At 36.7% G+C, this 13,183-nt stretch overlaps 1 protein-coding gene across 1 annotated transcript in view; it reads right to left on the bottom strand.

Annotated features, from left to right (window-relative positions):
- Positions 1-13,183, bottom strand: part of ABCB1 (ATP-binding cassette, sub-family B (MDR/TAP), member 1) — a 127,860-nt gene that overhangs the window by 49,042 nt on the left and 65,635 nt on the right. The window contains exons 10-15 of the mRNA XM_006834398.1: positions 8,551-8,722; positions 3,304-3,417; positions 3,046-3,156; positions 2,767-2,892; positions 2,450-2,653; positions 1,956-2,126 (exon numbers count right to left, since the gene is read on the bottom strand). Coding sequence (XP_006834461.1) covers positions 1,956-2,126; positions 2,450-2,653; positions 2,767-2,892; positions 3,046-3,156; positions 3,304-3,417; positions 8,551-8,722 — 898 coding nt within the window. The remainder of the gene's footprint in view (positions 1-1,955; positions 2,127-2,449; positions 2,654-2,766; positions 2,893-3,045; positions 3,157-3,303; positions 3,418-8,550; positions 8,723-13,183) is intronic.

Raw genomic sequence — 13,183 nt, 5'->3', positions numbered from 1 at the left:
GATATACGATAGAATAAATGTAAAACTAATGTTCTCCCATGTAAACAATCACATAATTCACAATAAAACATTTAAGAAAAAAAAAAAGGGAATGTGAAGACATTCCCTCACACAACTAGTCTGGTTGCAACATATGCCAGAGACCAAGCACTAAAGTTAAACTTGGTGAAAGAGTTACATGGACTCAAAATTTGCAACAATTTCAAACTCTTTTGGCAGTAGAATGATTTTTCAGGGATTAGGTAGGTTTCAAACATACATCATAGCATCTCTGCCCCTCCCCAGGTGGGTGGCCTTGTTCCCAGAGCAGGGTCCAGGATCCTGGATACAGGCCTTGCAGGTGGGAGTGGAGACCAAAAGGCAATTTCTTGAGAAAAGCTCTAACCCAACATACAGAGGAAGGTGAAGAGATTCAGCCATGGGTCCTCTAGTTACACAGCCTGACTTTATCCAACTTCATATCCTCCTTCTCCAAAGGAATAAGCCATACTGTACAGGTCACAGAGATGAGCATAACAGTACATCTTGTCGTTAAGTGCCATTGAGTTGATTCTGACCCTGTATAGGGTTTCCAAGGCTTTTTAAATCTTTGTGGCAGAAGAAAGTCTCACCTTTCACTCATAGAGTGGCTGGTGGGATCGAACAGCCGACTTTGTGGTTCACAGACATGTGCTTAGTCTACAGAGCCACCATGCTCCTCCAATAAATCTTAACTATTCTTAGAAAGATGAGGCTTTCTACTCCCGTAAAGATTTACACCCTCGGAAACCCTGTACAGGGTCGCTATGGGTCGGAACCGACTCGACGGCACTTAACAACAACAACAACAACAACAACAATTCTTAGTTCTATGACCTTATTTTCTAAAGATTAAACAAAAGACAAATGTATGTCCATTTTGAATGAGAACCTGGTCTTTGGAATCTAACCATGTGGATAAATGAGGAGTGAGTATACTACAATACAAACTCACAAAATCTAAATAGCAGGATGGTTTCTACTGCCAAGTTTTCAAGAGCAACACGAAGACCAACTGTTTAATTCTAAAGGTTTACAAATACCTTTAAATAAAAATTTCTTTATCTCTACTTTTCTCTATGAATTATAACCTACTAGATGACATTTAACAACAACTTTTTAAAAGACAAAAGAAAGAAACAGAAATTAAACAGAAAAGACACAAAGAAGCCTGATGAATTTTATTTAAATATCTAAAGGAATCACTTAGCAGTTATTGGAAATTTCCTTTTCTTTTATTAGACTGTAGGCGTGCCCCCAAAAGCTAGATGGTTGGTATAGGAGAGACATCTGCCCAACTTGCAAACTGAACTCCATTTGGTATTGCACTAATACTGGTGTGGCACTGTGGGTTAATGTGCTGAACTGCAAAGTTGGTTTGAACCACAAGGCCAGCAGTTTAAGCTCACCAGCTGTTTCTTGGAAACCCTGTTCAGGATTGCTATGAGTTGAAATCAACTCAACAGCATTTAACAACTCAACAACAACAACAGTCCTGAAAAATAAGAGGCATTCGAGTTGCGCACACATTAATGAGGAGGGAAGGCAGAACCGTAGCTGCTCTCAGAAAAAAAAAATGTTTTTACACAAGCTATTCCCATGCTTAACAAAATAAAATCATTTTCGCAAAATGCTTGCAGAGGCTAGCTCCAGCGTGGGGAGTCTATAGATTAATAGAGGTATGACTTACAGATATTAAGGTATGAAACTTACTGTTTCTCAAAACTTCTCTATATAAAAGCATTTCTCATTTTGGAGCAATTTCTAATTTGTAAATTGTTACCTAACTTCAGTTGTAATATCCTTCAATAAATCTCTTTGCTTAAAATTTTCAGAGATTTGGTCTTGTTCTTTGATAAGACCAATATTAAGAGGAATTAGCAGTGGAATATTCTTATGTTTATAAATCAAGTCCGTTTAAACTGAGGCTCACAGACCTTATCCAGAGCCACCTGCACCACTGCTTCGCTCTCAGTGTCCAAGGCTGACGTGGCCTCGTCCAGCAGGAGGATCTTGGGGTTGCGGACCAGGGCTCTTGCAATGGCGATTCTCTGTTTCTGTCCGCCACTCAGCTGGGCCCCTCTCTCCCCAACCAGGGTGTCAAATTTCTGCAACAAAGAACATGCAAAAGGATTTAGCAAAGAACAAGTATCTAAATTCATATCTAAATATCAGAAATAATCCTATAAAGCACCCCAATCTCACAGACTCTATATTCCAATTCCATGAAGCTTAGAAATAACCAACTCCAATTTAAAAGATATATATGTCTACTACAAATAGAAGCAGCTAAAACTTTAAAATCTGAAGTAATTTTGAGTTTGCTTCTTAAGAGGTTCCTCCTATGTTAGGACTTTACTTCCTAATTATTTATTAAGCCAGAATTCTATTCTTTTAACTGTTGGCATAACAAAGATGAAAGGCAATTTACCTGAGGCAGTTTCATTATAAAGTCATAGGCATTGGCTTCCTTGACAGCTTTCTCAATTTCATCCATGGTGACATTTTCACGGCCATAACGAATGTTTTCTGCAATTGTAGTGGCAAATAACACAGGTTCTTGACTCACTACACCAGTTATTTCCCGCAGATACCTTACGTTTATGGTCCTAATGTCCTGTCCATCAATACTGACCTGAAATAAAAAAGTGATTTTCACACATCCAGAGTTGAGATTTTAATATCAGAGAGACCTACAGTCATAGCTGCTGATCACAGCAGTATCTAGCCTAGTACAAGCCATCTCACCATGCCCTCTGTGGGGTCATAGAGCCTCTGCATCAGCTGGACTGTTGTGCTTTTCCCACAGCCACTGTTCCCAACCAGGGCCACTGTCTGCCCGCTCTGAACCTTCAGGTTGAGGCCCTTCAAAATCTACCAAGACAAATGAGAAATAAACAAACACTAATGCAATTGACAGATACAAGATCTATGAATTGACAATTTAATACTAAGTTAAAATGTGTATATTTTTCACAGCCTCTTAAAGAAAGTATTAGAAACTCTTTATCCAATAAATCACTGTACCTTAACTTCTTTTCGAGATGGGTAACTGAAGTGAACATTCATGAATTCCAAATTTCCTTTAATATTATCTGGTTTGTGCCCATTCATCGAATAGCTGTCAATACTTGGCTTCTAATAGAGTAAAAATTTAGAAGATTACTCACTTACAATAAGCACTTTTAGTGACATTTTTGGGAGCGCTGGAGAAAATGATAGGGAAATTTATCCTGAATGGGAAAGACTTTTAGGTAAGTGGATAAACCACCACTTTAGACTTACACTATCAATGATTTTGAAGATTTCATAAGCTGCACCTCTTGCATTTGCAAATGCTTCAATGCTTGGGGATGCCTGTCCAATGCTAAAAGCTCCAATCAATACAGAAAAGAAAACCTGAGGAGAGTGAAATAAAAATACCAAGTTACTTAGTCTGTAACACATATTTTGTTGTTGTTCTTCCTCCTTTTTCTTTTAACACAGCTAATCAAGTTTAAAGTGGCAAAGCACCATGTGAATATTGAATGCTAAAAAAAAAAATAAGAGTTTAAATACTTCTCAGATTAAAATGCAGAATCAGTCTTAAATGCTCAATGAAGTCATAATACAAATTCTATAGAACCAGCATATTATCATCGAACATTTTTATATTATTTCAATGGTTAAGAGTTTCCATTTAGACCATCAGCAAAGCAGAGTGAAAACAAACATGAAGAAAGTCAGAAGGCCTGGATTGGCACTAACTGGTTATATGTTTTTAGGCAATTCTCCTATAGTTTTTGGGTCTTATATTCTTCACTTGCAAAAACAGGCAAGTTCCATCTGCTCTCCCTACCTAGAAACCAAATGTATCTGAAAAACAATGTATATGAAAATATTTTGTACATTTTAAGCACACACACCTAGGGACTATTCTTTCTTGAGTTCAGTCTTTTTTCCACACCACATAGTATACACTAAGATTTGATATACAGGCTTTGGGTCTTTTGTTTTGCACAAATCATTTCTTATTGGTAAAGAGTTGACTTTATTTTTCTTGCGATTTAAAGAGAACTAATGTTACCATTAGTCTCTAAATCACACGGGAATTCAATTACCCAATAATTTATATATGAGTTACTTTGATATGTGATACTACATTCATTATCTCAGTTAGTCCTTACAACAACACTAAAGTCAGGGTACACTATTCTTGTTATTTCCATTTGGCAGATTAGATAACAGAGGGGCAAACAGGCCAAGGGTGCCTCCAAATCATACAGCTAATAAAAGTGGCATAGTTGGGATTTGAACTGAGTCAATTTGATCCCAAATCCTGAGCTCTTGCTCACGATTTGGGATGTTTCCAGTTTGTGAGGCAGATTTGGGTTCAAAGAACACTGTATTTAAAACTTCTTATCTATAATATAGAATGCGTATTTTATGAGAACACAGTATCAACCACAGCACCATCATCCTAGTAAAAAATCTGTTTTGCCAAAAGTCACTCCTAACTGAACAAATTTTGGAAGAGGCAACAAAGGAAGTAAATATTAACTGGTTCCCAAGGATATCTGGTTCCCAAGAAAGAGGATTGGTTCAAGTAAATAAATAAAATATGTTCTATCATTAATTCAATACACTTGTGCTTATCCTATGAAAAATGAAATTACTGACACTCCTAACATTACATGCTTTATTAGGTCAAGAAATATATTGAGCTTGGTTTGTGAATTATTTCACTGTGTTTTACCTAAGAAGAACGTGTCAAAAAGCAAACCTTCTATGCTTGTACAAAGGTCTGTAATGTGGAGAATCAATAAACATAATTCTTTTCAGATGGGTCCAGATTAATGATTCTACAGGTATTTAGAGCCACCATTCATCTGTCATTTTGTCATATACTGGTGGCCTGAATATTGCTGTACTTGTGGAAGCTATGACACCAGCAGGGACACTTATAGTGGACAGGTTTCAGCTGAGCTTCCAGACTAAGACTAGGAAGGAGGAAAGACAGACTACTTCCGAATATGTAATCACTGAAAACCTTATGAATAGTAGAGGAGTACTGTCAGCACCAAAATATTGAATATTGAAACATGATGAAGAGCACCAGAATATTGAACCCTGTACGTTGAAGGCACACAAAATACGACTTTGAGCTGCCTCCTCAAAGTACAGTTAACTTAATGACACAAATGGAGTACATTTTATGGGACCTTCATTTGCTGATGGGGCACAACGCAAAATGAGGAGAAAACAACTTTAAACATCTATTAATAATCAGAACATGGACTGTATGAATTATGAATCTAGGAAAATCTGGAAGTTGTCAAAAGTAAAATAGAATGCATAAATACTAATATATCATAAGCATTAGTGAACTGAAATGGACTGGCATAGGACATTTTTAATCTCACAATACATGGTTTATTATGCCAGGAATGACACATTGAAGAGGAGGAATGGTGTCACATTCGTCATCCAAAAGAACATTTCAAGATCTATCTTGAAGTACAATGCTGTCTGTAATAGAATATCCATATGCCTACAAGGAAGACTAGTTAATACAACTATTATTAAAATTTGCACACCAACCAATAAAGCTGAAGAATTCCACCAACTTCTTCAGTCTGAAATTGATAAAAAATGTTATCAAAATGTATTGATAATTAGTGGCAATTGGAAGGCAAAAGTTGGACACAAAAAGGAAGGATTAGTAGTTGGAAAATATAGCCTTGGTCGATACAAATGATGCTGAGTTTGCATAATACAGTATTGCAAATACCTTCTTTAAAAAACATAAAAGAAGACCATACACATGGACTTTCACCATATGGAATACAAATAAATCAAAGTGACTACAAAGTGGAAAGAGATGGTGGAAAAGCTCCATCATCAGTCAAAATAAGGTTAGGGGCAAACTGGAACAGCCCATCAATTACATGTAATTTCAGGCTGAAGCTGAAGAAAAGTTAAAACAAGTTCACAAGAGCCAATATATGACCTTGAACATATCCCATCTGAATTTAGAGATCTCAAGATCAAATTGATGATTACATACTAATGACTGAAGATCAGAAGAGTTGGGGGATGACATCAAGAACATCATGAAGGAAAAAGGTCATTAAGAAGAAAAGAAACAAGAAAAAGAGCAAAATGGGTGTCAGAAGAGACTCTGAAACTTGCTCTCAGGAAGAGATGCTAAACCCAAGAGAAGGAATGAGGGGGTAAAAGAGCTGAACAGAAAATTTCAAAGGGTAGCTCAAGAAGTCAAGTATTATAATGAAATGTGCAAAGACTTAGAATTAGAAAACCAAAAGGGAAGAACACACTCAGCATTTTTCAAGCTGAAAGAACTAAAGAAAAAAAAATCAAGACTTGACTTCCAACTGAAGGATTCTGGAGGGTCAGAGAAAAAGAGGAAGACCTCCAGCGAGATGGATTGGCCAAGTGGCAGCATTGATGGGCTCAAGCGTGGCAACACTAGTGAGGTTGGCCCAGGATTGGGCAGTGTTTCATTCTGCTGTGCATAAGGTCGCTATGAGTTTGTACTGATATGATGGCACCTAACAACAACAATAACGTGGACAAAACATTGAATGATGCAGATAGTATCAAAAGAAAATGAAAGGAATACATAGAGTCAGGAGAAATATTCAACATTCAACCATTTCAAGAGGTAGCATATGATCAAGAACCAATGGAACTGAAGGAAAAAGTCCAAGATGCATTGTAGGCACTGAAAAAGAACAAGGCTCTGGGAATACAAATAGAAATATTGCAACAAACTGAGACAGCACTGGAAGCACTGACTACTTCATGCCAAGAAATTTGTAAGACAGCTACCTGGCCAACTGATTGAAGAGATCCATATTTGTGCCCATTCCAAAGAGAGGTGACCCAACAGAATGTGAAATCATTGGACAATATCATTAATATTGCATGCAGGTAAAATTTTGCTAATGGTAGTTTAGAAACAGCTGCTGCAGTACATTGACAGGCAGCTACCAGTGGTTCAGGCTGGATTCAGATGGGATCTAGAAGCAGGGCTATCACTGCTGACATAAGATAGATCTTGGCTGAAAGCAGAGAATACAAGAAAGATGTTTACCTGTGCTTCATTGACTACACAAAAGCTTTCAGTTGTGTGGTCCATGACATGCTATGGACAACATTGTGGAGAATGAGCATTCCAGAACACTTAATTGTTCTCATGAGGAACCTGCACATAGACCAAGAGGCAGTCATTCAAATAGAACAAGGGGACACTGAATGGCTTAAAATTAGCAAAGTTGTTTACCAGTGTTGTTTTCCTTCACCATACTTATTCAATCTGTGTGCTAAACAAATAATTCGAGAATCTGAATTATATGAAGGAATATGTGGCATCAGGGTTAGAAGAAGGCTCATTAACAACCTGAAATATGCAGATAATACAACCTTGCTTGCTGAAAGTGAAGAAAACTTAAAATATTTAATGATGAAGATCAACAGCCACAGCCTTCAGTATGGGTGGCACTGCAATGTAAAGTAAATAAAAATTCTCACAATTCGATCAATAAATAACATCATGATAAATGATGCTCGAAACTATCATAGCCATCATTTTGCTCAGATCAACCATCAACACTCACTGAATTAGCAGTCAAGAAATCAAAAGACTATTGCATTAGGCAAATCTGCTATACAAGATCTCTTTAAAGTGTTCAAGAGCAAAGACATCAGTTTAAGGACAAAGGTACACCTGACCGAAGCTGTGGTATTTTCAATACCTCACAGTAAATAAAGAAGACTGTAGAAGAATCAATGCATTTGAGTTATGGTGTTGGAGGAGAATATTAAAAGTACCATGGACTGCCAGAAGAACAACTTTGTGTCAGAAGAAGGACAACCAGAATAGTGCTTAGAACCCAGGATAGCCAGATTTCATCTGTCATACTTTGGACATATTATCAGGAGGGACCTGTACCTAGAGAAGAACATCATGCTTGGTAAAGTGGAGGATCAGTAAAAAAGAGGAAGACCCCAATGAAATGGATTAACACAATGACAACAGCAATGGGCTCAAGCATGGCAATGATTATGTGACTGGCGCAGAACCATACAGCATTTCATTATGTTGTACATAAGGACACTATGAGGTGGTACTACTTGATGGCACCTAACAACAACAGGTGATTAGCTACCATTCCAACATAATTTGCAAAGAAGTTAACCTGTGTATTTTATCATTTGTTGTGAATAGTAAAATAGAAAATACAAGTGAAGTGCTTAAACCATGAGTTTGGACCAAAGAAACAATCTAAACAATCGAGAATTTACCTTACAAAGACTGCTAACATTAGTATTATTTGGGCTGCAGAAGAATTTGTGCAAGAAATGTGCAAAAATGACAACAAAATTGGCTGAATTGAATTTCGTTTCCTTTCCACTTTTAATCTAATAGTGTAAATCCCTTTGTATTACTCAAAAACATATTCTGAAGCCAAAGCCACTCAAATATTCATTAGCATTGTTAATAATGATTCATTTCTTAATATGACTTACAGTAAGTACTTTTCCAATAGTATATTTTTCTGAGAGGACCAATGTGGTCCCATACCAGAATGCGAGAGCATAGGATGCATAGATCAACAGGAAAGCAGCGCCAATAGAAATGTTGGCTGTGATAGCTTTCTTTATCCCAATTCTTTTAGCTTCTTCTAAATTTTTGTTGTACCTAGGAGAAGGGACAAAAATGATCAGATACTTACAAGTTTTACAAAAATGCATCAATTTAAATACAAAGACACACTAGGTCATCATTTTGGTTACTGAGTGCTTAGAATGTGCCAAATCCTGTGGCAAGTGAATTACATATATATTCTCCTTTTCTCCTTACATCTATTTTTATTTTTTTTTTTTTGGCAGAAGAGGAAACTGAGGGGTTTGAAGATGAAGTAATTTGGGGGGCATTAGCAATGGTGCAATAAGTGCAGAGATATTTAGCAAATTTATGCTGTTTCATATACAAACTCCATGAAAACCTGTAATTTCTTAATAAAATGTAGATACAATTCTGTTGTTGTTTGTTTGTTTAGTGCCATCGAGTTAGCTCCAACCCATAGTGACCCTGTATAGGGTTTCCGAGTAGCAGCTGGTAGATTTGAACCACCGACTTGCAGTTCAAACCAACCATGTAAGTCCAGTGCTTCTAGAACATGTTAAATACAAGTAAGTCTCTGAGCCTTAAGTAAGCTTTGCAGCCAGTTTGTTCCCTGTCCCATCTCTTTCTGGGACTGCTGTGAGTACTAAATGAGAAGATACATGTGTGACAGCATTCTGAGAGCTTTAAATTGCTATGTAATACATTTTACATTTAAAATAAATGGACAATAATTTATTGTATTTCCATAGACCATTTTAAAAATCAGTGATCTAGAATAATTATTTGGCTTGAGATATAATAATCCATCATCATTTATCAGTGTCCTCCTTCCTTAGCCATTCTATACATTGCTATAGATCATTTTCTCTGTCAACGCTTGCCAGCAATTTTCATGTTATAGAAGCTCATTGCTGGAGTAAGGGCCTCTGACTTAGCAGCGTGGGCCAGGTCCAGATATCCTAGTTATCGCCAGGTTGAGGGAATCAAAAAGCATATCTATAACCTGTAATAACCCATCACAACCTATTTTACCCAAATTTAGAGATTTTCAGTTAATAATTAATGCTTCTTAGAACAAATATAAGGAATTAAACAAAAGGTAGCAAAAGCAAGTAAGCAAACAAAAACAATGCTTATAGTCCACTGAAAAGTTTCCTTGTCCAATTTTTATGACTTAAAGCTTATCTCCAATGAGAAGCCAAGTACTTTTAACCATGTGAGAGTTGTTAATTTCTGATGCTAAATTTCAAGGAGATGATGTCAGTAACTGTACCTTTGTCTAAGCAGCAGAATATTCTGTTTAAGGAGATGTGGAGATAAGCTAATGGGGTCCAGAGTAAAAGATAAAAGACAAACAAAAAAGATCTTTGCAAATAATGAACCAAAATACAATTATTAGAGAAGTCGAATGGATTCAAAAACAACTTCAAAGCTGTCTTTATTTTCTTTATCTTGGACATTGTCTTGCTGAAAGAAGGAGTTTATCATGATTAAATGTTGAAATTGAAAAGTGACTTTCATAAAGGATTCCTATCCTGTGGTCTTTGATCCATAAAATAGATGGTTATAAATATTAGGCAAATTCATTCATTTTCTTTGGTGAATTTGCACTGTTAATTATGTACTCATACAGCACAATTCAAATAGTGTCCAGATATGAGGACACATTCTTTCTTGCTTTCATGACAGCTTTTTAAAAACTAGTTATTTTCATACATTTCCAACAGCATGCTAAATGAAATTATGACAACCTCGCTACTAAAGGCCAAATTTAAAGAAAACTTCAGTGATAGAATATTAATATATTTTAGAGCTTCTCCCTCTGCAACACTATAAATCCCATATTCTCCAGATTTAATCTTTCAACATCAAAAAAATTTTTTTGAGAAATGTGTTTCTCAAATAGTTGATGTACATCTATTTTATAAATCATTGATGTGAGAAGAAAAGTAGTACTAGACATAAATTATGCATGATTACAATTAAGGAACATTAACACTTATGAGTCTCACCCTTTCATCTCCTTTACTTCAGTTCTTGCTTACCTAGACTATTGTAGAAATCATTTCACTGATATCATGTTGTCCCATACAGCCAGAGGAAACATTTGCATAGGAAGAAGTAACAACAGGGAAGAAAATAATTTAGACACCAGAAAAAGTAAATGAAGGAAAGCAAAGGGTAAGGAGGGAGGGAAAAAAATCAATACTCCTTTTACATAGCCTTTTTGAAATGCAAATCAAACCACAATGAGAACTCATTTCACCCCCCAGCAAGATGACCATGATTTAAAAACAAAAAGGAAAACAACAGATGTTGGCAAGGACATGGACAAATTGGAACCTTCAACTGTTATTACCAGTGGGATTGTAAAATGGTATGGCTAGCAGTTTGAAACTACCAGATGTTCAGTGGGAGAAAGATGAGGCTTTCTACTCTCAAAGATTTACAGCCTCGAAAACCCTGTACAGGGTCACTATGAGTCAGAACCCACTCCACGGCACATAACAACAACAGTTTAGTGATTCCTCAATAAGTTAAATATAGAATTACCATATTATTCAGCAATGCCACTCATAGATATGAAACTTGCAAACCTTATGCTGAGTAAAATAAGTCAGTCACAAAAGGAAAAATATATGATCTCACTTATATAAAATATCTAGAATAGGCAGATGTATAGAGCCCAGGATTTATTAGCTGTTGCCAAAAGTGAATACATAGAGGGGGAAGGGAGCAGTCACTGCTTAAGGACATGGAACATTATCTGCAAAGGATCACTTTTCAAAATCTGGAAACGTACAGTGGTGAGGATGTACAACTTGATGTCATGGAATTGTACATGCAAAACATTGCTGACAGGCAGCTGTTTTGTTTTAGATATACTTAACTATAATTTTTTTTTTTTAAATCTAAAAGAAAGAATCATATACACCAGGTATTAAAATCATTCATTCATTAAAAGCTCAAGTATGAAAGTGGTAATTAAAGTAGCAGTTCCTAATATTACATGACAAAAATACTGATATTTAGAAATTATCATGTATTATGTGATTTATTAATCAGTATGTGATTAGCCACTTTTAAGAGCAAGATGCAATTTTGGTTAAACAAATAGAAATCAATATTAAACATATTTATGACACGAGAAGAAATTATCATTTTTAAGTTAAGGAGAACAGAATTATTTTATACAAAACAGATCCTCTGTGCCCTTGAAATAAAATCATTACTCATCACCACGGACTGGGCCACAAAATCTGGCCCCTTCTAAATTCAACAGCCTCTCTTTACCCAACCCTCCCCTTGCTCAATCAAGCTCCACTTACACAAGCCTTGTTATTGTTGTTAAGTGCCCTCAAGTCGGTTCCAACTCATAGTGACCCTGCATATGGTTTCTGAGGCTTTTAAAACTGGGAAAAGAAATCCTCATCTCTTGTGGAGCAGCTGGCTGGCTCAAACTGTTATGCCCAGAATTCAGGGTCCCCAAAGACCACCCAGGAGCCGTGTACCGATGCAAATACATAAGGGTTGTTTAATCAAGCTCGAGCCAGGTCTCTAACCTTATCCGACATTTCGGAATAGGGAAAGAGCCCCGAATTCATTGTCTGCAGGGTTTTTATAGAATTTTCAAACAGCTCAGGTTTCTCAGCTTTACAATCTTTGGATTGGTTAACAATTGGCAAACTATGAGATGTTACAGTTTAATTGGTCAGGACTGGTGGTCTTTGTTCTTTGGCTAGGGTAAAGGAAAACATCTGGCCTCGGGCCTTGAGCTGCCTGGCTATTTATACATATATCATATTCTTGGAGCTAGAGTACGTGTTCAGGCTAATGTACAGAATGGAGATTGACCTTGCCTCTGGAGGGAACTAATAACTGAGGCCTTGTCTATTTAAAATGCTTTCCTGAGCCTGACTAGAGTTTAGTCAAGCAGTTTCTAGGTAGGCAAAATCAGGTAAAATCAGTTTGGTCCTTCCAAAACCATGGACCTTCTTGGTTTGCAGCTAAATATCTTATGCATGCTTAAATCAATTCTATCTCAGGAATTCTGAAGACTCTCTACCTATGACAGGTTTTTTCTTATCCTTCAAGTCTTAGCCTAAATGAAACCTTGTCAGAGAACCTCCCAGACCACCATGTTTAAAGAAAATGTGACTTTCCTAAACATATCAGCACATTCTTTGATTCTTTCAGAGCATACACAACAAAATCTACAATTTCATTCAATTCTTCAATGACTGCTTTCCTATCCTCCTTGCTATTTTCCCAACTTCCTTATTGATCATCTTACTGTTTTGACGGCAGGTTACATGAAGGCAGATATCCTGTATTTCCCAGTCACTGTTAAAAACCCAGTCTAGCATAGTACCTAGCATGTAGTAGGAACTAGACAAATTTATTTGAAGTAATGAACTGTCAAGAAATGGCCAAGCCATGGGGATGTGGAGAGACTGGGACACTCCTGCATTGCTGGTGGGACTGCAAAATGGTCCAACCTCTCTGGAAAGCAATATGGCATTTCCTCAGAAG

This window comes from Chrysochloris asiatica, unplaced genomic scaffold (genome assembly GCF_000296735.1).
Source record: "Chrysochloris asiatica unplaced genomic scaffold, ChrAsi1.0 scaffold00010, whole genome shotgun sequence".
NCBI lineage: Eukaryota > Metazoa > Chordata > Mammalia > Afrosoricida > Chrysochloridae > Chrysochloris > Chrysochloris asiatica.
Note: the sequence above shows the minus strand (reverse complement) of the source record. Positions and strands in the feature narration are given on the sequence as shown.